At 42.7% G+C, this 27,323-nt stretch overlaps 1 protein-coding gene across 2 annotated transcripts in view; it reads left to right on the top strand.

Annotated features, from left to right (window-relative positions):
* Atp8b4 (ATPase phospholipid transporting 8B4 (putative)) overlaps positions 1-21,101 on the top strand; it is a 178,623-nt gene extending 157,522 nt beyond the window's left edge. For both annotated transcript variants that reach the window (XM_021156332.2, XM_021156331.2), the window contains exons 24-28: positions 1,622-1,705; positions 7,032-7,277; positions 13,591-13,729; positions 16,831-16,961; positions 19,011-21,101. In XM_021156332.2, the coding sequence (XP_021011991.1) occupies positions 1,622-1,705; positions 7,032-7,277; positions 13,591-13,729; positions 16,831-16,961; positions 19,011-19,292 (882 nt within the window). In that variant the 3' untranslated portion in view covers positions 19,293-21,101. The remainder of the gene's footprint in view (positions 1-1,621; positions 1,706-7,031; positions 7,278-13,590; positions 13,730-16,830; positions 16,962-19,010) is intronic.
* Positions 21,102-27,323: the final 6,222 nt, after the last annotated feature.

The raw sequence follows: 27,323 nt of genomic DNA, 5'->3' as shown, positions 1-27,323 counted from the left end.
GTACTACCTGAGGACCCAGCAATACCACTCCTGGTCATATAAGCAGAAGATGCTCCAACATGTAATAAGGACACATGCTCCACTATGTTCATAGCAGCCTTATTTAGAAGCCAGAAACTGGAAAGAACCCAGATGTCCCTCAACAGAGAAATGGATACAGAAAATGTGGTATATTTACACAATGGAGTACTACGCAGCTATTAAAAAAATTTATGAAATTCTTAGGCAAATGGATGGATCTGGAGGATTTCATTCTGAGTGAGGTAACCCAATTACAAAAGAACACACATGATATGCACTCACTGATAAGTGGATATTAGCCTAGAAGCTTCGAGTACCCAAGATACAATTTGGAAAACACATGAAACTCAAGAAGAAGGAAGAACAAAGTGTGGATATTGGGATCCTTCTTAGAAGGGGGAACAAAATACCCACTGAAGTAGTTTACAGAGACAAAGTGTGGAGCAGAGACTGAAGACCATCCAGAGACTGCCCCACCTGGGAATCCACCCCATATACAACCACCAAATTCAGATACTATTGTGGATGACAAGAAGAGCTTACTGACAGGAGCCTGATATACCTGTCTCCTGAGAGGCTCTGTTGGTACCTGACATATACAGAGGTGGATGCACACAGCCATCCATTGTATTGAACACAGGGTCCTCAATGAAGAAGCTAGAGAAAATATCCAAGGAGCTGAAGGGGTTTGCAGCCAATAGGAAGAACAACAATATGACCTAACCAGTACCCCCAGAGCTCCCAGGGACTAAACCACCATCCAAAGAAAACACATGGTGGGACCCATGGCTCCAGCCACATATGTAGCAGAGGATGGCCTTGTCATTCATCAATGGGAGGAGAGGCCTTTGGTCCTGTGAAGGTTCTATGCCCCAGTATAGGGGAATGCCAGGGCCAGGAAGCAAGAATGGGTGGGTTGGTGAGCAGGGAGAGGGAGGAGGAAATAGGTTATTTTTTTTTTTTTTTTTTGGAGAAACTAGGAAAGGGGATAACATTTGGAATGTAAATAAAGAAAAGATCTAATTAGAAAAAAAAAGAGAAAGAAACGATCTGAATACAATATAGGGGTAACATGCTCATTTTTTTTTTCTGGGAATACTTTAGTGGATTCATCATGGGTTTGAACTTGTAATAAGCCATTAAAAACTTGGAGAATGCCATGGTAAGCCACTACAAGAGTACGGTGTCTCCCATGTGTCTGGTATTGTGTGTTGCTCTAGTATGCTGCCTGTATTAGCTCATCTCACCCTGACTGACACACAGGGCGGAGGATATGATACCTGCAGAGATGAGATAGAGCTGACCATGCTAATGAATGCCTTTAACCCCAGCTCATGAGAGCCAGAGTCAGGAGAATAGCTTCAAGTCTGAGGCCAGCCTGGGCCCCCTGTCTTAAAAACAGCAAGAAACAAATCAAGCAAAAAAACAAAATACCTGGAGATAAGGAGGCAGAAATTAGAGAGGCCACAGCCCTGGATCAGGGCCAGGCTCATATCTCTGCCCTTGACCTCTGAGTTACTTAGCCCTGACAGCTGACAATGAATGCTTTCACTCTGTGGACAGTTTTTCTTATGGACATCTCTTTATCCCTTCTTTTCAGACTGTCTACGACCAGTGGTTCATCACTCTTTTTAACATTGTTTACACATCACTACCCGTTTTAGCCATGGGAATTTTTGACCAGGTATGTGGTTTTTGCTATATTTGTTGCTTTCTTTCTCTGTTGACTCCCTCAGCTGTGGCCAGCTAGCTTTTAAGTAGAAGGCTGATTCATGGGAAAATTCCCAGGAATGCAGTTTTAAAAAGAAGTGTTACATGGGTCACAAGGCCTTCTGGGTCCCTTACCTTGCCCACTGCTTCTCCAGAAAGGTTCTCCATCCAAGTTTGCCTCTTCTGTTCTGAGGAACTTACATCTTTCTGTGTTGACTTAAGGTCCTGGGAAGTCATGCATGAAGTTTTCCCCTTTCATTTGAGTCCAGCATTTCTCAAATTTCTATGATTGTATCTTTTTAAAAACTGTAGTAGTTTAAATTAATTTTTTAAGAATTTCATAAACACATACAATGTATTATGTTCATATTTACTGCCCCCAACTGCTACTCCTAAGTCTTCCCAGATCTATCCCAACACCCCCACTACCCCTCTTAACTCTAGATTCCCCCCCCTCTCTTTTTTTAATGACCCACAGAATCCAAATTGTCCCACCTATGTATATGTGGATATGCGGCCTCCCAGTGGAGCAGGGTTGACATACCAGGGACAGCATTATCAAACAGTGACTCTCCCTACCCTAGTAGTCATCAGCTGCCATCATGAGCCCCTCTCCTATCCAATCTGGAAAGGTGGCTGGCTTGATCTTGTACAGAAAACCACAGTCACTGTGAGTTCACTAGGGCAGAGACCATACCATGTGCAGAAGAAGCTGTTTTCTCCACCCTTCCCCCTGCCCTGATCTCTGGCTCTTACAGGATTCCACCCCCTCTTTGGGGACAGTCCCTGAGCCTTAGAACAAGGCATGTGATACTGAGATTCCCATTTATGGTGAAGCCTACTATAGACATTATCTTTTGCTCTTTGATCAGTTGTGAGTTTCTGTATTAAACATCATTCACCTCACAAAGAAGCCTCTCTCTCTCATGAGGACTGGGAAGTGTATGGATCCATGGGTGTAGAAGTGCATATTTAGAGACGAGTTTGATACTGTCTGGGTCCATTTATCAAAATAAAATTAGTAGGTTCACCTCCGCCCCCCAGGACTGATGAGCGTACCAGCTGTGGGCTATTAGACAGATGTACTGTTCCAACATGAGGTGCCGCCCGTGGACCAGACCTGATCCAATCAGGACGTATTTAGTTACTTTTATGGCATATGTGATCCTGTTGTACCCATGGGTGTATCTTGCCAGGCTGTTGTTGCAGCTTGAGGGTTTCACAACCCGGTAAGACTGTTGACGACTTTTCTCCTTTGGTGGCCTGCGGAGAATCTTCTGGAAATATGAGTGTTAGCCTGCAGGGAGGAATCGTCCTGGTGAGAACCAGCTTGATTTTTCCATGTTCAATGACCAAAATGTGTGGTGTCTTCAGCAATAGGATCTCACCCACAAGGTTGTGGAGGGGGTGGGGTCAACCAAGAACAATGGCAATATTTTATTCTAGGCTTCTCTAGGATACTCCTGACCAACAATTCCATGGGAGGTATCCCACGCCTACTACTTGGATTTTTATTTGCCAACTTAGGGTTTTTGGGAGAAGTATTATTCCCTAAGAAGGGTAATTCTAAGTGTGTGTGTTTCTCTCTCCTGGCCCCCTCTCTCTGTATAAAGCTTGTAAAACAGTAGGTTTCTATACAACTTTAAAACTGTCCTAGCGTTAGGCACCCCTCTTCCCACCCTCTCCTCTGCCCACCCTCCCATCTTTTCTCCTCTTAGACTTCCCTCTCCATCATTCCTCTTCTCCCTTCACATTACTTGTATTTCACTATCCTACCTCCTTAAGATCTCTCTTTCTCCACCAAGGGCCCCTCTCCAGTTTCCTGGCTTCAACAGTTACTACAGGCTAAACACACAAATAGAAAGAGTCAATGCTGGGACCCACAGGTCTTTCGCTTCCTTATGTAACTATACCTTTACTGTTCTCCCTTTCCTCCCATTATGTTAGATCATAGCTTCTCTAGCTTTCCCCAGCTCTGATCAGGTCACACTGACCTTGCAGTCTGTCAAGAGTTGACAGGTGACTTGTGTGATTCTTAGAGCACACACACTTGGTGGGGGCAGGGAGGGGGTGTTGGGGGTAGCTTTCTTCTGCTGCTGCCCAGGACAAAGACAACTTTGAAATATGTCTGCTTTCCAAATAGTGCAATATGGAAATCCCTGCCATACCCTTGAAAGTCTATAGCAGTGAAACACAACACAACAACACAACAACAAACAAACAAAGCCTTTGTTCAGGAGACTTTAAGTCCTCTCTTTTAGCTTTGCATCATGCTAGCCATGGTGGCTGAATGAAAAGGAGGGCATGACCGCTCCAAGGTGTGGTCGAGAAGGGTTTTATTGTCGATATGAGGGAGAGAACAGCCAGAGAGGCATCTGGGAGACTCCAGACTGAACTGGGTCATGGAGGTGGGTTGAGGAAAAGCAAGAGGGTCGGGGAGCAAATGGACCAAGAGAGCACATGGCTGAAATGCCAGGTTTGTTTCGGAACGAGAAGCTGTGGAAGAGGAAGCAAAGCCCTAGGGCTGGAGAAGTTGAAGGTAGGACAGTGTGAGAAGTTCTGGGAGGAGCCACAGGTACTGAGGGAGCCTTGTCCTGGGTTCCTGTGAGGCCTGACAGTGGCTCATGCTCTCCCGGTTCAAGCTTTGTCCTTTCCCCTTCCAGCATAGTTAACAAGGCTCTTTCTTCGAATGAGGCTTATTGTGAAGGCCACTCTCTGTCCGGTCCTTTCACGAAACTGTTGCTCTAGCTTCAACCATCAAAATGCCTCTGAGTTCACGCACTGCGTGGGGAGGTGCCATGTTAGCCTCTGGCAGGTGGAGAGAGCCATGCAGGGTTAAGGAAAAATGGGCAGCACATAGACTGTCAGCATGGACAGTGGAGCCTCGTTGGCCAGCGCAGAGCAGAAAAGAATCCCAGAGCGCTGAGCGGCCCATCTTAGGGAGGCGAGCACACACAAGCCCTCGGTCATGGAGAGAAAGAACATGGCCCTTTGTCTAGTGTTTATGTGTGTGAGACAGAAGGGGGAGAGATCAGTTAGAAGAGTGGCGCTTCATGGCCCACTCTGGTTTGGAACGCACTTCCTGGCAAAGGGGGAAGTCTGGCTGCCTCTGGGGAAGTGGAGACCTAGCCAGCAGAGTTTCCATGGCACAACTAAAGTGTAGTGCTTTTTGAAAGTTTTTTTTTTCTTTTAAAGTATTTTTGAGACCAGCTTTTCTCCGATCTGTTATTAGAGCTGTTTACTAGACTCGGTCTTCTGGCCCAAAGCTATCTGTTGCACAATACCCATCCTCACACTGCGAGGTCACTCCCTCCTCCATTCTCTCTACTTTGTAGTTGGTTCCGAGTCTCCTGTCCATATGTAAAAACGGGGCATCTGCACAAAGCACCAAACTTCAAAAGACCCTAGACGTAAAGGATTAAGCGCATGCTATTCCAAGTGCTGGTGTTTACAAGTGTTTCTTTTCTTGGTGCTTTGTAGCTGCCCACAATGTGGAATCAAATAGTAAAAATAAAGCAGTTCTGGGAAAAAAAAAGCCAAAACAGTTATTGTGCAATTTGAAAAAAAGCAAAGCAAAACAAAGCACAAGGAGCCTCCTTATTGCCATCGAGTTGAATGGCTGCTCTGCTCTTTTCTTGGTTTGTCTGCCTTGGCCTTTAAGCCGATGGCAGAGTCATGGGTGCTGGGCTAGACAGCCCCAGGGACTATCTGTGGTGTCACTCATTTTGTCTGAGGGTGAGCAAGCCCTGGGAGGTTCTATCTAGACCCAGATAGGCCAGCCAGTCTGCCAGTCTGTGGCAGAACTAAGACCACCACATGCTCACTTGAGTTTGGATTGCTACATTTTATGACCATTATTATTGTTTTATTCATGTTATGTTAGCATAGATTATTGACTGTTTAATATGAGGAAAGAACATGGCAGGAACATCTCTTGACCATCTGTCACAGCCTCTGTGTCTCTGTGATGGAGGCATTACCGTTTGCATTTTGGCAGATGAAGAAACCAAGACTCAGGTTAAAAAACAACACTACACTGCCAAGTCAATCTGTTGCCAGACTGTGTGCTTTTAAAGCCTGTGCAGATAAAGACACCAGCCACTGGGACAGGGAGAAGGCACACTCATGTCCAACGGTTTCTCCAGGAAGGACTTCTTTCTTTAAGAATGTATCAGGATTCACAGAATCCCATTCTATACAGTCTAGGCGACAAAGATGAGGGAGAAATGGACTTTCTCCAGAAGTCCCCATCTATGGCTGCCACTTGTCCATCTATGGTCTTCTGTTGTTTGTTTGTTTTGTATTGTTTCATTTTGGTATTTTGAAATAGTTTCTTTGTGTAGCCTAGGCTGTCCCAGAACTAGCTCTGTAGTTCAAACTCAAAAGCTGGCTTCAAACTCAAAAGATTCACCAACCCTGCCTCCGAGTGTTGGGATTAAAGGCATGCGCCACCACTGCCTGGCTGCTCTTCTGTTTTGGTCCAGACTCCATCATTTGGGTATTGGCCCTTGGTTTTGGTGCTCACAGTGTGGACATTGACATCACTTTGCAACTAGCCAGAAATGCAGACTCTTCTTCATTGACTCATATGTTCATTAAACTTTAGAAAACTCAGTTAAGTCTTTTTTCTAGAACTTGTGTGGCTGCTAAATGTGGAGCCTCTTATTCTGTCTGATTCTGTCCCCCGAGCTGTTGGCATTTACTACTGAATTCTCACTGGGTATATCCCTCCGACACCGAGCGAGCGTTCAGTCTCAGCCCTCTTCCCCACTTTGAACATCACATGCTGTTCCTCCCTTTTCTCATTGTTCCTGCTCACCTCATCCCCAAATTGCCAATTCTAGCTCCTCAGCTCTCTGCATCCATCTCCAGGTCCACACACTGCATTAGCAATTTCCTTCTGGTCCATGGCTATACATAAATGTGCTGGAATCCTGGAGCTTGAGTCTTTCCGAGATGGCATCAGCCACAGCAGCCTGGGAAGATGTAGAGAAAAGATTCTGTTTAAGTTGAAATAGGTGCATTCAAGTTCAGTCAAGTCCTAGCTCTGCTATAGGCCGGTGTGAGCTCTCCTCTGTCTCTCTTGGGGATGAAAGCCTCTGAATAGCAAACTGGGGATTGTTTATAATAGGGTGGGTTCTTCTGGGAATAAAAACCAGATAATGTCTTGTGTCTTCCCAGGGACTAGTAGGTAGCAGAGCATGCTTACAATGACCTTGTCTATTTCTAGGGATAGGGGATACAGGGCTTCTCTGACTCTTCCCCAACACTCCTTCTCTGAAATTACACTCTGTTTCCAGGACATAAATGAACAGAACAGCATGGACTACCCTCAGCTCTACGAACCTGGACAACTGAATCTCCTTTTTAACAAGCGCAGATTTTTCATCTGTGTGGCACATGGAATCTACACCTCATTAGCCCTTTTCTTCATTCCCTATGGGGCCTTTTACAACGTGGCTGCAGAGGACGGGCAACACATTGCTGACTACCAGTCCTTTGCAGTAACCGTGGCCACATCATTGGTCATTGTGGTCAGCATACAGGTAACCAACCCCGCTCCTTAATGCACTTCTGCTTTGGTATGTCAGGTTTACATAAGTTGAAGTTCACGGTCAGCTGATTTGGCTTCTTAAGGGAGAAATCCGTGTGTGTGTGTGTGTGTGTGTGTGTGTGTGTGTGTGTGTGTGTGTATTTGTGTGCAGATGCACTCACCTTTGTCCATGCAGGAGGAGGCCAGAGGCTGTGCTCTGCAATCATTTCTCTACCTTATTTTTTGGGGATAGGGCATCTCACCAAACCTGGTGTCCCCATTTCAACTAGATTGTCTATCTGCTGAGCCCCTGTGATCTGGCATCTCTGCCCACCCAGCACTGGGGATACAGGTGTGTGATACCATGTCTGGGCTTTTACACAAGTGCTAGGGATCTACTCCCAGATTCAGATCCTCTTGCACACACAGCAAGTACTTTATCCACTAGGCCATTGCTCCAGCCCCAGGATTTTCTTGAAATGAAGTCAATAATCTTTAATAGATAACAAGATGTGATGAATTAGTATTAGGAGTTTATAACGTCTGTGTTTATAGAACCACAGCAATCACTTATTTAAGTTGGGTATTGTGTATAAAGAAAAATGATTAGGGACTGGAGGTGTGGCTCAGTGGTAGAGTGATTGTCTACTGTGCTCAAGGCCATGGGTTCAAGGCTAAGTAATGAAAAAATAGTAGCCCAACGGAGTGATACATACCTGTTTTCCCAGCACTAAGAGACTGGAGCAGGAGGATTGCTCAAAGCTGGGCTACTGTCTAAGACCCTGTCTCACACTGTATATAAAAGAAAAATAATAACAATAAAAAGCCATACTTCTATTCCCTTCTTGTGTTTGAAGAGGAAGCCTTTCCAAGAATAACAAATGTTTCCTAGAATTTCAGACTTAATAAGTCCCAGGTTTTAAAGTGACAGCTAGAACTTATTTGGCAATACACTTTTGATCATTCAAGAGGCTCAAATGGCCCATTAGGAAGACACTTCTGAGTGGGGAGTCCTCCATGTTCTGGTCGGGGCTTTGAATTGTTTTCTAGTGCAGTTCTGTTAGATGCTGGTGAATTAGGATTCCTGAAAACATCTGGTCCATTAACACCTGCAGCACCCGACTGATGTGGCGGGTGATCTGACCTCTGTGGTTTGTTTTTCATTATTGAGCAAATTGTTAAGAACCAGAGGACATCGTTGTCAAAAGTTACAGTCATAAGTGGCCATTTCTTGAGTATTGGGCAAATGAGGGAGATGATAAAAAGGAATTTTCTTTCTACTGATCCTATCATAAAAAAAGAGTTTGTCAGGGTGTGTCCAACCATTAGAAAAAGAATAACTAAAACTGACTTGTTTTTTTCAGATTATATCTGCAGTCTTCAGACACATCCATGACTAGTTTTCAAATAGTCTGAGAAGCAGTTTCCTGTGTTGAACCTAGGACAACAACTGATTTAGCTGTGGGCTGTGGTCTCTCATGAGGTTCAGAAGTCTTCAATAGCATAGCCCTGTAGGGGAGTCTCACATAGAACTCCAGCTATAAGTGTTCATACAGGAAATTTGGAAAGAGCAGAAAAGTACAGAGAAAAATTAATATTCACCCACAGTTCCCATAGTGATGTTAACGTGGCAAAAATAAGAGAAATCAAATTTGTGTAATTTTATAACTTTGTTTCTCACTGAACTTTGTCTCATGTTTATGTATCTTGTTTTAGGAAAATGTCCCTTTTCACAGCTGCAATGCTTTAGCGTAGAACATGCCACAATTCATCCACCAGGACACACCGTTAGATTGCTTCTCTTCCTTTCACTTTAAACAGTAGTAAACTTTCATAAAGTCTAATTCTCGATGCTTCTTTATTGCCTTCAAGTGCGTTCTTTATTGGTGTTTCTTTTGGTTGTATGTTTGAGACAGGGCCTCACTGTCTGCCTTGAAACTCACTATATAGACCAGACTGGCCCTAACTCACAGAGATCTGCCTCTGACTCTTGTGTGTGCTGTGGCATCATGCCTGGGCAGGCTGTATTCTTCAAAGGAGAATTCTGAGTCCAAGGAGATATGGAAGTTTGATGTTCTTTTTAACTCATTGCAAACATCTTCCCAAATGGATTATTTTCAGCTGCTGAATATAAAATACCCTTCTTAGCCAGGCCTTAATGGATAATAAATTGCTACTCTGAATTAGTTCACAATAAATCCACAGCCTTCGGTTGCCTGGGAAATAATTGATACACACACACACACACACACACACACACACAAATCAAGTTCACAGTTTAAGCAGGTTAATTTAAAAAGAATGTTATCCTTTGAAACCATTGTAGAGTTTCAGAAGTGTTGATATTGCAGAGGCAGTGACTGTGTCTGCTCAGCCTGACTTGTTATGTGTGGGACTACACATGACCTTGAGGTACCTGTGATGGTTACAAGAAATGATCATGGATACAGAATTATCCCTTAAGCTATAGGTATGGCTCAGACTTCTATAACTTATCTGTTAAGTAACTTTCTCTATTCCAGTGTTCAACACAGGATTCCACAGGGTAGTGCTGTCATGTCACTGTAGTCTCTGACTCCTGATGGCTCTGTGGTTATCCTTCATCTGTAATAACTTTGAGGAATAGTGGTCAGATCTTTTGTAAATGCTCTGCAGTTTGCATTGTCTGATGATTCCTTGACAGGAAATAGGCTGTGGACTTACAGGGAGAATCATAACGAGGTGTCCTTCATGTTTCTTCCTCCCTCTAAGAGCACAGTCACTCTGTAACTGGGAGTGCCGTGTGTGCACATCACATTCTCCTTGGATATCTGTCAGTTGATGAACATCTGGGCTGATTTCCATTTTCAGCCTGGGAAGTTGTACTGTAGCATGCAGGGTCCAAGCACTAGGCAAGACTGTTATTTCACTCAGAAGTATACAGAGTGTTACTATATAAGCTAATTAGCAGGGAGGAAGGTCCCCAGTTAGTTAGAAATTGACTTACTGCCATCAAAGTGCATGGTGTTTTCAACAATAGGGTTTTATCATCTAGTGATGGTGGTCAGCCAAGAGCAGCGGTGATAGTCTGGTTGTTTGGGGGGAACCTCTGAAGGCACCTTAGCCAACACCTCACAGGGTGTGTTTCATGTATGACACTGAGATTTTTTGTTTAGTAATCCATGTCTTTTGGGAACAACACTGTCCACCCACACAGGGCACCCCCATCCAATCTCCTCTTTAACCTGTTCCCCCATCTCCTGTCACACCACATGCATTCCCTTCCCCCTTTCATGAACATTTTCTAGCTTTTTGATGCTTATAGACACCCTAAATAAAACATACAAATCTAAAACTGCAAAGCTAGGATTCACATTTGAAAGAGCAAGTAGCCATTGTCTTTCTGGGCCTGGATTCTTACCTAGTCTAATATTTTCCAGTTATGTCTATTTTTGTACAGATTTTATGGTTTCATCTTTCTTTACAACTTAGCTTAACTCCATTGTTTATATGTACCATGTTTTCATTATTTCTTCACTGGTTGATAGACATCTAGGCTGTTTCCATGTCCTGCTGTTGTGACTAGGGCAGCAACGTTCACAGCTGTACAGGTATCCCTGCGGTAGAATGTGGACTCTTTGGGTGTATGCGCAGGAGTAGTACATACAGATCAAATAGCTTCACTTCTAGTTTTCTTGCACAACTACCATACTGATTTCCATAGTAGTGACACCAGTTTACACTCCTACTAACACTGAATAAGGTGTCCCCCTTCCTGAGACCCTCAGTAGCCTTTGTTGACATCTGCTTTGTTGATCTTAGCTATTCTCAATGGGGTGAGCTGGAAACTGGGAGTATTTTAATTATAACCAAACATTTTACAGTCTTGTTCTAGATCTTTCTTCATCCACCTCGAATGAAACAAGATTGGAGCTTTTTTTTTCTTCCAGCTTTTTAACTTTTTTTCTTTCTATTGAAATAGATTTTTTTCCTCACATAATATATCTGGATTACAGTTTCCTGTCCTGCAACTTCTCCCAGTTCCTCCCCATCTCTCCTCCCGTCTGGATCCACCTCCTTGTCTCTCATTAGAAAACAGACTTTTGAGAGAATATCATATCATATCATATCATATCATATCATATCATATCATGTCATATGATAAAACAAAAACAGATCAGAGCTGTAGTCATGTGTATGTCAATCATATTGATTTAGAAGGCCTTGTTTCCTTGGTGTCCTCCAGCCACTCTGGGCTGTACGCTCTTTCTGCCTCCTTTTCCAAAGGGCTCCCTGAACCCTGAGGAGAAGGATTTGATGACGTCATTCCATTTGGTCAAGTGTTCCCAGGTCCTTCACACTCATGTCTGCTGTGGGTCTCTGTGTTTGTTCTCATCTGCTGCAGGGGTTGGGGGGAGCTTCTCTGATGCTGGCTGAGCAAGGCCCTGCTATATGAGGATGGCAGAATGTCATTAGGAGTCGTGTTATTGCTACTTTTTAGTTCTTCTATAATAGTGGTATTTGGTTTTACCCTAGTCTCAGTGCTATCTAGTCTCAAGCAGTGTCAGGTGTGGGTTCCATCTTGTGGAGTGGGCCTTAAGTCAAAGCAGATATTGATTGGTTGTTCCCACAAGCTGTGTGTCATCATTTCACTAGCATATCTTGTAGCAGAACACCATTGTAGGGTCTGTGGCTGGGCCGTGGTTTGAGGCTGTTGTGATTTTTCTTTTCTCCCTCTGTCTTTACTCTCATCCTCAATTCTGGTTTATAAATGACGGCATGTTTTGTTTCAGAATGCTACTGACTGAATACTCCTTTAACATAGGTTCTAAAATTGGTTCAGAAAGAGTATTTGGATGTTAAAATTTGAGCTTACACATCCTTTATCTTTGTATTTAAACACTATATTAAGTGAGAATAAGACTCATCAGCTAGAGCTCCTCCTGCCCCATCGCCGCCCCTTGTCAACTTTATTGCTACATTTCTATAGCCCAGTTTCACTGTGGTAGATAGATGTTGGCTGATTCTTTTTATATTCTGATAGCGCCTTTTTGATCTAAAAGCTTATGTTCTTTATTTGCTTTCATTAACACCACCAGAATGTGATTTGGTTTTTAACTGATTTGCCTCGGATTTGAACGGTCCTCTCAGTCTGAAAATCTAGGCTACTGTTGGCTGAGGACAATTTTCTTTTAGCATACTTTTGATCGGCACATCTTTATTTACCCTTTATTTTGTTCAAAAATCCAAGTAACTGTATATTGGGCTCATGACTCAGATAGCTACAAATTCACAAAGGTTTCTTGGCCTGTGCTCCCTGTTGTTGGCACTTGTTTGTTCCAGGATGCACAGGCAGCTCTCACCAGTGGGGATTTCCCTTTGGTTTTTCTGTTTCATGCTTTAACTTCACAAGTGGCATTTTATCCTCAGGGTTGGTTTGTGTTCTCTTAGGAAGTCCCCTGCTGCTTAGCGGTTCCCCTAGAGCTTCTCAGTCACACTGATTGGTTCTGTTTCAAGGGGATAAACCCACTCTTTTAGCTGGGTCCTTATTTTAAAATGTGGATTATGATTTCTTTTCCTTCTTATAACATGGACCAGGCTATTTTCTTTTGCAGGTGATGAAATGACAGGTGGTGGAAGAAAGAATTTCAGGTTTGGGTTTACCGTCCTGGTTGCCCAATACATTAGATAATTAGCAGGTCTTGACCAGGATGGACTGCAGGGCTGTCTTCAGGTGTAACGGTCCTGGAGTTCATTATCTTCTGCTTCTAGTGTCTTTAGTACTCGCTTCAACACTTCGGAGGGCAGCAAACTGCAGTGGGAATGGAACATATTTCTGTGTCTAGAGAGGGATGTATTTATGCTGCAGATAGAGTAGGGGTCTACAATCCTTTACCTGCATGTCTCCTGAGGCCTCTGAGGTGTAAATTCAATTACAACTGCCACACAAGATACAGGAAGGGAAGAAGGGATGGGGGACACATTCCCACACCACACAGAGTGTATGATAAAAAGTCAGAGATTCTTCTTTTTGTGACTTGAGAAATACAAGAAAGGGGTCATAGGAATGAGTTGGGATGGTCATATCAAAATATCACATAAAATTATTAAAAAATAAAACCCTTGACAGTTCACCTCCTGAGGCTTGGCAGATACAGTTGCCCATATACCTAAGTGCTGGACACTTGTCTAGCACTGGCCACTTGTGTGTGTACAGAAGTGGAGGTGTGTGGTTGGTTGGTCCAGTAATCTTTGTGTTCCAGAGCAATCCTGGAGGCAAGCTTCTGTGTACACCATCTTTTTTATGTCTAAAAGGCCTCTCTTTTGGCATTTGACTTTATTTGCAGATAGCCTTGGACACGAGTTACTGGACTGTGGTTAATCACGTCTTTATCTGGGGCAGTGTTGCCACCTATTTCTCCATTTTACTGGCCATGCACAGCGATGGTGTCTTTGGAATCTTCCCACGACATTTCCCCTTTGTTGGTAAGTGATCCTTCCTGTTGTGAGGCCTTGTGTTACACTCAAAGTCCTTTGTCTCTATGACTTGTTTTTGTGTCATGTGGGGCTAGAAATGGCCAGCACTCTTTTTTCTAGGAGTTGATTGGTCCACCTGAAGACTTCCATACATGAAAGAGGTTCTAAGAGACTGCTTTTTTTTCCTTGCCGGATAGATCTTATAGCCTCTCTTGGTTAAGATGCAGTAGGCTGTTCTCTAGAAGACAAGGGGCATAGCATGTGTACTTATTTACAGCATGTGAAATGTTTTTTTTAATTCTAAAACAGAGAAGGGGGAAATAGCCAGCTCTCCTTATACCAGGTTACCACCAGCATATCTGCCAGAGCTCTACAGACATCATCTGCATTTAGATGAAAGAGAAGTGATTCATAAGTTAGTGCTTTCTACATATTTCTGAGCATCCTTCTAGAAGTGGCCAGAAGAGAAGACTGGATAGATATAAGGGTTTAAAAGCCAGCTCCACCACTTAACAAATTGTGTGGTGTTGAACAAATTTTCTTTCCTTTCCATGATTTAATATTTATCTATTAACTGGGTTATTAATCGTTTCTATTTTCAATAGAAAAAAGTGAAGATAAATGAGTTACTACATATAGAGCATTAGGATGGATCCTGGTTAAATAAACACTGACTCTGATGAGAGTTGAGTGTTTGTCTTGGTTAGGGTTCCCATTGCTGTGACAAAACACCATGTCAAAAAGCAAATCGAGGAGGAAAGGGTTTATTTCATCTTACATATCCTGACCACAGTCCATTATGAAGGGAGGTCAGGGGCAGAGGCTCAAGTCAGGAACCTAGAAGCAGGAACAGATGCAGAGGCCATGAAGGAGCATAACTTACTGACTTGCTCACCATAGCTTGCTCAGTCTGCTTTCTTATAGCACCCCAGATGACTAGCTCAGCAGTGGCACCACCCACAATGGCTGGATCCTCCAATATCAATCATTAATTAAGAAAATGGACTGTAGACTTGCCCACAGGCCAAGCTTATAGAGAGTCCTCCCTCCCAAATAACTCTAGCTTGTGTCAGGTTTACATAAAAACAAGTCAACCACAGTATTATTATGCAAGAAATTGTGACTTGACTATGAGGGCATCATGGGAGAATTCGGATGTTTGATGGGGTATCAAGGAACCCCTAAAATTCCTTAAAGTCTTGAAGTTACATTTAATAAAGGGGATTCATCCAGTGTTCCTGTGTTAAGGTCCACACTTCAAAATTATTCTGCCACCATCACTGACTCTTACACAAGAACCATTAATACACTTTCCAAGAAGTTTGGGGATCTCGACTGCAGGTGACTAAGTAAGGAACAGAGATTTTCTGAGTTCACCTCAACAAATTAGAAAGGAGTGATGCTCAGAGCCAGTCCTTTGAGCTCAAGCAGGTAGCATAGCACATAGTACATTCTCTGATTACCTCGGCCTAGAAAACAATTTCTCATGAGGTCTATGTCAGAAGGGTCATAGGATTGATTTTGAAGTGGTGGTCTTCACAGAGGCCTGGCTTCTGTTTCCATCCAGCTGTGTGCGTAAGTGTGGGGACACTGTTCTTCAACTTTGTCCATTCCTTCACATATAGTAACTGCTTCAAATCCTAACAGTCTTGCTCAGTACACCACATTAATACTTTGTTTACCAAAAGATTCCAACCATGCAGAGGCATGTTGGTTAGTCATCAGAACATGCCAGTTTGGAAAGGAAGGCTCAAGAACTGTTTTTAAATTTCAGTTTATTTATTTACTTTTGTGTTACCAAATCTTGAACATTTGGTGCATTTCTAGTCTATGTTAGACCATTCTAATGTGCAAAATGGGACTGCTTGCCCTGGAGACTGTAGTTTGTGTGTGGACTAATCCTTTCTATTTAAGCATATGCCATTCCATGAATGAATTATCTACTAAGATCCATTGAAAGTTTACAAAAGTTAGATTAACATTGGGGTTTTCTTAAAGAAAAAAAGAAAGAGAGAGAGAGAGAGAGAGAGAGAGAGAGAGAGAGAGAGAGAAAGGGAGAAAGAGAGAGAGAAAGAGAGAAAGAGAGAAAGAAAGAGAGAAACGAAAAGAAAAAAGAAACGTTTTTTCCTTAGTAACCAGGAGCAGGGAGTGGCGTGGCTTTAAAATGAAGCCTGTTTTTCTCAAAGTTGTCTGTGGGTAATGAGCTTCAAGGAGCTTAAAAAGACATTTAATTGATTGAATCAAGTTTGTTTCTGCCCTTGGCTTACAACAACTGGAGTTGGCTGCTCTTTGGTAGACAGACTTACTTTCCAAAGCTAGAAACAGCAGACATACCAATCAGTTGCCAAACTCTTATACCCAAAGCCCATTCGAATGGTGTTAACACGGGTACACTGGGATGCAGGCCTGGCTGGTTGACGGTATCACGATGAATCCCTAGAAAATGAACAGGGGCAGGGATGGTGTAGTCCCACGAAATCTGCCTGCCTCCCTTTGCTTCCTTGATTAGACAAACAATAAATATGTGAGAAATGAGGGTAAAGTCTGGAAGCTGGCTCCAGGCTTGGCAGTGAATTTCTCTGGCCTGCCCTCTCTCATGTTGGGTAGCTGACTCAGTGGTCACAGGGGAACTCTCATCAAACTAGGAGCCTCCAGAATCTCCTCAGATCTTTAGTTCAGAACCAAGGGAGCATCAAAGAAATAGCAACTTCCTTTTGAGGCAGCTTTTCTGGGCTGATGCCTAGAATTTCAAAGGTTTCCCTTGTGCTAGATGTCGCGTTTCCTTATGACACAGGCAGTCAGTGAGGTCATTGTTTGTGAATAGGCCTGCATCAAATCATTGATCAGAAACTCTAAACTGGTCATGGATCGTAAGGTTGAAAGAAAGGAACCCAGCAAAGCTGGAAGGAGTCTAGGTGAAGAAATGCCCCATCAGGCCAGCACTTCCCCAGGCTTTCCTAATTGTGTCAAAGATTTGTCTTTAAATGCAGAAAGTTATCAGTTTGATTCATAACTACTAACTATAACTGTAAATTAATTTATGTAATTATTGAGATTTTATGGTGATTTGGAGTTTTATAGCCAGGATGTCTACATCTCTCTAATGGCAGGAAATGCACGGCACTCCCTGAGCCAGAAGTTTGTCTGGCTTGTGGTTCTCTTGACAGCAGTGACATCAGTCATGCCAGTGGTGGTGGTCAGATTTCTGAAGATGAATTTATACCCAAGCCTGAGTGATCAGGTATGTTTTAGATACTGTGAGTACTTGAAGGATGGCTGGTGGCTTTCATGAATGACGTCCTTCTCTGTCCAAACAGAGGCACAGGAATGACTAAGGGAATTTTCATAGGTCCATGGCATCATAACAGAGTAGATGGTACTCCCCCCATCATGCATCTTGATCATACTAGTCCTGAATGTCAGTGACAAGAGTTGGATTGGGCTATAGGTAGGTATGGAGTGATGGATTAGAAGTACTTTTACCCCTGACTCACTGGAATCATTTTGGAGTATTACTGTAAGAGAAGGGCAAGCTACCGGGAAAGCTAAGGGTACCATATAAGGAATCTGGACAAATGATGTGAAAGGGTCTCATCATTTGGATGGAAATAGAGTATTGGCTTGGGAAATAAGTGAGACCTGTTACCTGAGGAGCAGAGACTAAAAGGGAACAGCAGATCGCCGAGTGGACTGGGAATGCAGAGATAGAAGAACAGCAGAAAGAGCAGGGTGTATAGAGAAGCCTGGACCAGAGCTTAGAATAAATCTCAATGGCTCCTAGGAAATAGGATAAACACAGCAGTGCTGGGCTAGGCTGAGACTCAGGTCAGGGAGAAGAGGAGGAGAGGTAGACACATTTTATCATCCCACAAAGAATGATAACGTTTGTTTCTAGGGTGAGGGAGGCCAGACCAGTGAGGCCCAGGGCTCTGAGCTTTTCTTACTGTCATGTTTCTCACATTCTGGGGCATGTGAGTCACAGAGTCCCTGTGTCGGTCCTTTTGTGTTGGTTCTGAGCTGAATCCATCCCATAAACTGATGGGCAATCTGAGGATGCCCGTTTTTCTTGTGTTAAGGATGAGTGTCATGTTTTGCTTAGTGAGTATCCTCAGTCCTGAAATTCAAATGGATCACTTAGGCAAAGCCTCTGGTTTCCACTCACTTTTCTAGGGAGAGGGAAGGCACATTGAGCCCCACCCAAGTGATGTTTAGGTCTTATTTATTTATTTATTTATTTATTTATTTTTGAGAGCTGTTTTTGAATGTTGATGGGCACATATACCCCGTCAGGTCTCAGGACATTACCTAGCAGCAGGAATCTGTTCCTCTGGGTCCATCTGCCTCCCTCACCCCCTTGACAATGTTTTCCTGAGCCTCTGATTTAGGGGCTGTGCTGGAGATGTTCTTTAAAAAGCAACACATTCATATTTGTAAATCACATGCACACAGAGACATACACAGAGATATACATATAGACATAAACACACAAACACACAGACATACACAGACACACACACAGACACACACACAGACACACACATACAGACTCACAGACCCACACAGACACACAGACATACACAGTGATACACATACAGACATAAACACACAGATGCACAGACATACACACACAGACACAGACACACAGACATACACAGAGATACATATACAGACATAAACACACAGACACAGACAGACAGACAGAAAAACAGACAGACAGACAGACACACACCCCCCCCAAACCAGAATAAATGAAAAGCCCAGAAGTCTCATGATAAGTTGACCTTCCTTAAGAGGAAGAACATTCTGACTCTAATTTCTGAAATTTTCTCCTCATTCAGTTACTGTGACTGCAAGATCCAGAGAGCCTCTAAAAGGGAAAGAGAGGTGAAAGACTGGGTATTGGGACTATAGACATAATATTCTATACAAAAGTATGCTCAAGATCCTGGGCTCTGTTCCCAACACTGTTACTAAAACACAACAACCCCCTGACCCCCCAACTCACCATATGGTCCATGAAATTGAGTCAGTAATGAATTTTATCAGAATATTTCTTGTTTACACGATAAATTTTTGGTAGGAAAAAAATTGATTAGTGTTTAGTGTCCTCTTTGAGGTGGAGAATGTTATGGCTTTAGGTTTAAAGTTTCCTTTTGGAATAAAGACAAAGATTCTCTTGTTGTAGCTGTTCAATTAAGTAACAAAAATGGCTTCCGTTTTACTCGGTGTCTGGGTGTCTGGAGTCTAATGCTTGGGTTCACGGTTGCACTGTGGCGCTCTTTCTCCCCAGATCCGCCGGTGGCAGAAGGCTCAGCAAAAGAAAAGACCCCTGCGAAGCAGAAGGCCTCAGACCCGCAGGTCGAGCTCTAGAAGATCTGGCTACGCGTTTGCTCACCAGGAGGGCTACGGAGAGCTCATCACATCTGGAAAAAATATGCGAGCGAAAAGTCCAGCCCCAGCATCGGGGCTGGAAAAGAAGCTTTATAATAACACGAGCTGGAATGAAAATTTATGTAAGAAAACCACAGACGCGGTGAGCGGCTTTAGTCATGATAAGACAGTGAAATTGTGAGTCAAGATAGACTTGACCACAAAGCCGTCTTTTCACCTCATCTGGGGTTGAGCTTAGGCAGCTCAGGGGCCAGGAGCAGGCAGATCACATTGCTTAACTTAAATCCATGGCCTCCAGCTGCCAACGCCTGTCAGATAGCGATGTTTTCTGCAGGATTCCGGGCCAGATGGGCACTGTCCAATCTGTGATTCTGTAGACCAAGGCCTCATGGGACAAGTACAAATTTTATTAACTTAAACACCAATCCATCCGAATTTTGAATCTTATTTATGGAAAAAAAGGCCGTAAATTAGCATCTATGTTGGATGGGTCTTAGGTATGTAAAAGGGTATGTTCCAATGATGTGTTTCAACCAAAACTGCATGTCAACAGATACACCACGTACGTGAAGAGTGCCTTTCCAAGATGCAATTGCAGAATTTAAAGTATGTGGTGTGGTGCTCTCAGATTGAGAGTCAGTCTTTCTCTAGACTTGAGCTCCCCTTGCCAGGATAACAAAGCCTTACATGCTCTGAGAAAGCATTAAAAAGTCCATGGGGTTGTCTGTTTTACAAACAGGGACAAAAGCAACTGAATGTTTCTGCCGAGGGGGCTGCTAACATGGTTAGGTTTATAGAGAGAGTGTTCAGACTGTTCCATGTGGGGACAAAATACAGTGGCTCCTCTAATGTCCCTAATGTGTCAAGGACTTGTGTGACAATGTCAGTAGTAATCCGTTGCATGTTACATGGATACAGACAGAACCATCAGCATGGTAGAACACTGCCCTTTATTGACAGTGTTCCATGCAGGCCACGGGCAAATGCTGCTGATAGATCCCATTTAAAAACTTGAAACTTGAAAGTCTCTACAGGCAGTCTCTACTGTTACCATTCACTCAGGCTTAGGCCATTGAGACTCAGTTCCTTTTAGTGTCTAGCTGTCCTGTTTATGGCTCAAACATATAAATGTATAGATAGATAGATGAAGCTGATTTTTAAAATAGACATTGCAGCCCAATTTGGGGATCTGTAGACGACTCACTAGGTTCTGTATTCAAATTGCTGCTGACCCCCACTTACCTCTGTGATGGGGAGGTAACGTGCCTTTCCTGAGACTCCTCTACAAAGTAAGGACGTACTACCTACCTCACGTGGTTGATGACTATCAAGCACGCATTCTCAAACCATTAGAAACACAACTCACATACGAATGCACTCATCAGGCTTTAGCTAACTCATCATCAGAGAAGCAGAGGGGAGAGACTTCAGGGCCTGGGATGCCAGTCGCCAGTAGGACTGTCAAAGAAATGAGGTTGCTAAGTATGATAGAAAGCAAATAAAATTGTAGCCTGGGGAATAGATTTATCTACAAGGAAATAAACAAAACAAAACCAAAAACAAACAAACAAACAAAAAGTCATGTTTTCCAAAAATCAGCAATTAGCTCTCTAGCCTTCCTTCTCTGGTTCCCAGGCAATGGCTGATCAACCAAAACTACTTTGCACAAAGAACTTGTTAATCTTATGTGGCCTTGATGGATGATGGGCTGGGATGGTGTTAATAGGTCAGTGTCCCCTGCCTAATTGGTCTTGATTTCTAGACCTAATTTTTTCTAAATGGTACTCAGTGAGATAATCTGTATGCAGTAGCCTACTACCTAGAGCCTTTACCCATAGCAAATGCTTATCATGATTCCTTTCTCTATACATATCTACCTAGAAAAAAAGGTAAGATTTTCATGTCTAATGATCAGCTACAGTGTGCTTGTTTATGTTTTATAACAATTTTGAAGACTTTGGATATTTCCAGTAAATGTTTTGCCATCGTTGGTGTTTGGTGTTTTCTTTCTTTCTTTCTTATTGGGAGCTCACTGGGGAAACTTTTTGCTATGTCGTGCTAGCTTTCTCAATTAAGTTCTCTCTCTCTCTCTCTCTCTCTCTCTCTCTCTCTCTCTCTCTCTCTCTCTCTCTCTCCCTCTCTCTCCCATCTTCTCTTCTACTTACCCCCTGTCCCTCCTTTATGTCTAGAGAAAATATATGTCCTTTTTAGCACTGGAGTCAAGAATTAGATGAACCAATTGGATTCATGTACAATACTAGAAATGGTCAGTTTGGCAAGTTCAGCTCAAATTTTAAAAGGTAATTTATAAACAGATAGTTCAAGAGAACTGTGGGAGAAACATTTTATTAGTTTTATTTTGGTCTTATGCAAAGTTTGGAGCTGAGACAAAAGGATGGACCATCCAGAGACTGCCCCACCCTGGGATCCATCCAATAATCAGCCACCAAACCCAGACACTATTGCATACGCCAGCAAGATTTTGCTGAAAGGACCCTGATATAGCTCTCTTTGGTGAGACTATGCCAGTGCCTGGCAAATACAGAAGTGGATGCTCATAGTCATCTATTGGATGGAACACAGGGCCCCCAATGTAGGAGCTAGAGAAAGTACCCAAGGAGCTGAAGGGATCTGCAACCCTATTGGTGGAACAACAATATGAACTAACCTGTACCCCCAGAGCTCGTGTCTCTAGCTGCATATGTGTGTCAGCCATCACTGGGAAGAGAGGCCCCTTGGTCTTGCAAACTTTATATGCCCCAGTACAGGGGAATGCCAGGGCCAAGAAGTGGGAGTGGGTGGGTAGGGGAGCAGGGTGGGGGGAGGGTATAAGGGTTTTTTAGGATAGCACTTGAAATGTAAATGAAGAAAATATCCAATAAAAAATTGGAAAAAAACCCAAATAAACACACACAGCCTACTTTAGATACTGAACCATTGGGGATCATTTTAAACCTGAAGTGTGGTGGGTGAGATGTAATTAAAATAAATTTAGTTTTAATTTTCCATAAATGTATCAGATTATTTGTGGAGTCTCCCTTTAAAAATATATTCAGAACTCAAGTTGGTAACCTTGACTTTGGAAACCTCAGGAGGCTGAGTTCAAACTATTACAGGCAAGAACAAATTATATTTCCCTCGGGTGGGTGTGCAATCTTTGCTGCTCTCAGGGATTTATACGGAGGAAGGAAAGGAGAGAGAGAAGGTAAGGAAAGTGAAAGGGAGGGAAAGATGGAGGGGGCAGGCATAGTTTTATGTCTCTTGAGATGGCATGATGTTTTTTATTAGATATTTTCTTTATTTACATTTCAAATAGTATCCCCTTTCCTGGTTTCCCCTCCCCTCTCCACCTGCTCACCAACCCACCCACTCCCTCTTCCTGGCCCTGACATTCCCCTATACTGGGGCATAGAACCTTCACAAGACCAAGGGAGATGGCATGATTCTAAGAAGTAAATATGATCAATGTCTTGAAGGAAAAGAAGCCACAGGCATAGAGACTTATATAACAGAACATCTTCACATCCTGTGTGTGCTCAGGAAAAAAATCTTCTGGAGCAGAGCCAGGAATTCTGGCTTCTCATATCAGCATCTTGCTGCTGACACCTAAGGAGCTTTGTAACCTCATTCATCATCTGGGAAGTTGGACAGTTTTCTCTCCAAGGTCCTTTCTTATTTGCCCATTCTGCAACCCATCCTGGTCCTCTGCACTGCTATGTGCAATTGGCTTTGATATTTAGGAGTGTGAGGAGGAGAGGAGAAAAGGGGGGGGGGAAGCAAGTGAAATCAAACTGGATGCTCTCTTGAGGATGGGGCCTGATCTGTTTGTGTTCATCTAGAACAGTCCCTTTCTTGGCTCTTGACAGAGGTGCTGTTTCTATGATGGTGCCTCTCCCAGGTTTTGCTGAACACATACCTCCCTTCCCTTTCTTTGCTACCATTTTAATATCAAACATACACAGACCAGAAGGTCAGTTCCTCCCAGAAAGAGAGAGAAAGGTCATTTAAAAGTATCTCTGCCTTGTCTGGAGTCAGGTTGAAAACAGCGTCCAGAGGCCATTCTTCAGGATCACAGAGCACAGGGCATTGTGCGCATGCCTTCAGACGGTGTTTTCTGGTCTGTGTAGCCAGTAGTGCTCAGCACACCCATGCTCAGACTGTTTTTTATTAAACTGAGGCATGGCCAGTCGAAGAGCTGAACTCCCTTTGATATTTCACAGGAAGGCCTGCTCTGCAGTCAGTCACAAGAGTACACATACAAGAGAAGCAAACACATCTCAAAGGAAAAAAAGAAATTTTAGAAAAGATAAATCAAAAAGCCTTACCTACGATTTTACCACGATAAATTGTATCACTTTGTATGTATTTAACCAAACTCCCTAAGATTGATTAAACTAGGAATAATTGTTGATTATGTCTTGAAATGATTTTTGTCTTGATGACTAGAGGATTAAGAGAGAATCCAGAAGCTTCGACTTGTGGAGTTTGGTGGGTGTTATGGGTTGTGGGTTAGCTAACCATGAGGAGCTGTGATTTCCAGTTTTGTACTAACATCTGGCAAAAGGTCTGCAGTTCACTCTGCTGCGTCACATACAATTCCTCACCAGGAAATCACAGACTTTTGCAATTCTCGAAGTCAGGCCTTCTGCAGAACTGTTTGGAAGCCAGAGATACATGGCCCTTGTATTTTAATGTGCTCATTTCGACAGACTTGGAAGCTCGATGGGTGAAACTCTAGGTTTACAGTTAAGACTTAACCAAGAAGGTGACTTATCTGCCCTGAGATTTCCAAACTCCCTGGGAGATCTATTTTGAAATTGATGCAGAATGTAAAGCAGCTTTGCAATGCACGCATAAATACCCAGAGTACAAAAACCGATGAGGTGGCCTGAAGTCTCTGGATATCTCAATTTGACCTCCATAAAGCTTAAAGACAAGCTTACATTTTTAATGAATTACCGCTCAGGAATTATACATAAAAATAAAGATTTTATACATAAAAATCTTATTGGATCAGCATGCAGGTGGTTACCTTAATTTGGAAATAAAACAACGATCCATCTGGTTGTTCTCATTTTGTCACATATATGTCCATACGCCAGTGTTCGAGGCAAGCACTAATGGTGACATTTGGTGGCTGATGGTTTTATTCTGGCTCCTGTTGTGGTCATCTCTGTGTAGAAGACAGCATTGTATAGGTACTTAATCATAAGACAGAACACAAAACACAGATAGAAATAATACTGACTGCATACGGAGCAGCCCCAGAAAGAATTGTTTTTAACCAAATTTTTATTAGAAAATTTAAATGTACATGATGCAAACTGATGAAAAATGAAAGATCAAGATCAAAATGAAAATTAAAACCAGTTGAAACATTTGAATGTACAGACATGTGCAAAAAAACCAGACTTCCATAGCATTTTCATAAGGATTACTAATTAAAAGAGGAAATACTGTCACAGGGAGGTCACCAAAGATGCCTACTCAGACCATTTGAGCCAGTGGAAAGTCTTTATTCCAGCCAGCTGGGGCTACATTCAGCTTTTCGAGTCTTAAGTGTGGCCCCGAGTGTCCAGAGCAGGGTTTTGAAGGCAAAAACAACAACATCATCAACAACAACAACAACAACAAAAACAAAAACCAAAACCAAAACCAAAAACCCAAAAACACATCCTGGCATCTTTCTTGGTAGTTACAGGGAGCTTCACAGAAGCAAGTAGTCTAACAGAAACTAAGATAAACAGTCAGCTGGAGGGGTTTTTGTGCAAGAAGTCAGTTTAACAAAAGCTAAGATAAGCTGTTGGCTAGAAAGGGTTGGTTCCATGCAGTTTAACAGAAGCTAAGATATATTAGCTGGGACATCTTGACCTTTTGGCTCCTAAAATAGTTTGGTAATTTTCCATGGGATTTTCCATCAAGGAGATAGGATTCTAGTTAATGGCCTCAGCCAGAATACAAGATGGAGGAACCTCTGTCACGATACAAATGGAAGTAAATTTGAACAGCAATTCTTTTTTTTTTTTTTTTTTTTTTTGGTTTTTCGAGACAGGGTTTCTCTGTGTAGTGCTGGCTGTCCTGGCACTCACTTTTGTAGACCAGGCTGGCCTCGAACTCAGAAATCCGCCTGCCTCTGCCTCCCGAGTGCTGGGATTAAAGGCGTGTGCCACCACGCCCGGCTTGAACAGCAATTCTTAACAGAACAGAATTGGGAATTTAAAATAGCTCAGATAGTCAGATGCTAGCCTCACCAAGCACAGCCTTTTAGGTTATAAATACAGGATAGAAAACATCAAATGAGATTTAATTACAGAGTAATTCTCTATTGGAAGTTATCTTTTCCCTCACACAGGCCCCTGTCTATTTCCTGAAATCTACCCTTCCTTACTCCCATGCAGATACACACACATAAAAGATTAGAAGCTCAGATCCCCACATGCTGTTTGTCTTTCTGAGCCTGGGTTACATCACTTAATATAATATTTTCCAATTCCATTCATTTTTTTCTGAAAATTACATAATTTTATTTCCTATTGCTGAATACAATTCCGCTGTGTACAAGTGTGCCACATTGTCACCATCCACAATACCAAGATGAACGTCCAGGATAACTCAGCATCCCTGCTGCTGTGACCAGAGCAGCAATGGATGTGGATGAGCAAGGTTCTGTTTTTGCTTTCATGAGCCAAGGTCTTTTGTGCTCCCAAATGAATTTTAAAGTCACTTATTCTACGTCCCTCAATATGTAGTTTATATTTTGATGGAAACTGCTTTGACTCTGTAGGTTGTTTTTGGTAAGATGGCCATCTCCACAGTATTAATTCTTCCAGTACAAGAGGATAGGCACTCTTCCCAGCTTCTAGCAAAAAATTTTTAATTTCTTTCTTTAGTCTTTTAAAGTTTTCATTGTAGAAGTCATTCACTTTCTTGGTTAGGTTTATTCCAATGTATTTTCTGAAGAAATGTTGAGTGAGATTATTTCTCTGATTTCTTCCTCAGAAGAAACCAGTGTTTGCCACTGTTACATAGGAAGGCTACTGATTTATTTTGTACATTCATATTCCACCATTCTCCTGAAAGTTCTTTGTCGGTTCTAGATGTTTTATAATGGTGTCTTTAAGACCTCATGTAGGAAACCGTACCATCTGCAAACGCTCTCTGACTTCTCCCTTTTCTACGTGCATCCTTTTTTATTTGTTTCTCTTTTGTATTGCTCTAGCTACAACTTCCAGGCTTCATTAAATAAGATTGGAGAAAGCAGACACGTTTATCTTGTTACTGATTTTAGTGCAATGCTTTTAGCTTTCCCCCATTTAATATACATATTGATCAAGGGGAAAAATAACAGTAAATTGTAAATGGAGAGGAAACAGCAGTATGATCTAAGGGGGGAGTTCATTAAGATCAGAGATGTTTATGAGGAAGTGGAACAGCAAGATGATGTAAGGGAGGGGAAATGTTCTGTCCCTCAGGGAACCTGCTTAATCTCAGGAAATAAACAAAGAGCCCCAGGAAGTCCCTGAAACTGACCAGGTTTACTAGGATCCCTCCTCCTCCCCAGGCATATATAAACTGTGGGGACTGCTGGGAGGCAGTCTCAGACAAGCAGAATTCCCAAGAAAAGTGACAGATTACCCAAGCTGCCCAGAAGTAGTGGATATCAGCCCATATCAGCCATACTACCATATCAGCCCTACTCCCTGGGAGAAGCAGAGAGCAGCTGAGCTGCTTGAAAAGGACACTCCACAAGCTGTTGCGCTGCCTTTAGTCTGCTCAATGTGCTCCCAGTTTCTAGCTTTTGTGAGCCATCACTTATGCTGGGGAGGACTTTGATGGTGCAACTCTCTTTGAGTCATTTCTGCCCCTTTCAGTAACTCCCCACCCATATTCCTGTAAGAAACACCAATAAAATTCATCGGCTTACCAAGTTGGACTTTGGTGGTATCTGTTTTTTGGGTTTATATGAGCTGAATATATGGGCTTTCCCCCCAACCAAGTCTCCCCAGAAATAGTGTCACAGAATAGAGCACAGCTTTTGAGAATCAGTTCTCTCCTTCCACTTTATGAAGTCAGTAGTATCCTCATATATTAAGCAGTTAAAGACAGCAACAAAATTATAGATACACTTCCCAGAAAATCATAAATGTAAAGTTTGTCCATAACACAAATCAAACACAAGAACAAATCAAAAAGACCTTTCTTTGAAATCAAG

The sequence above is a fragment of the Mus caroli genome, chromosome 2 (assembly GCF_900094665.2).
Source record: "Mus caroli chromosome 2, CAROLI_EIJ_v1.1, whole genome shotgun sequence".
Classification (NCBI taxonomy): Eukaryota; Metazoa; Chordata; class Mammalia; order Rodentia; family Muridae; genus Mus; species Mus caroli.
Note: the sequence above shows the minus strand (reverse complement) of the source record. Positions and strands in the feature narration are given on the sequence as shown.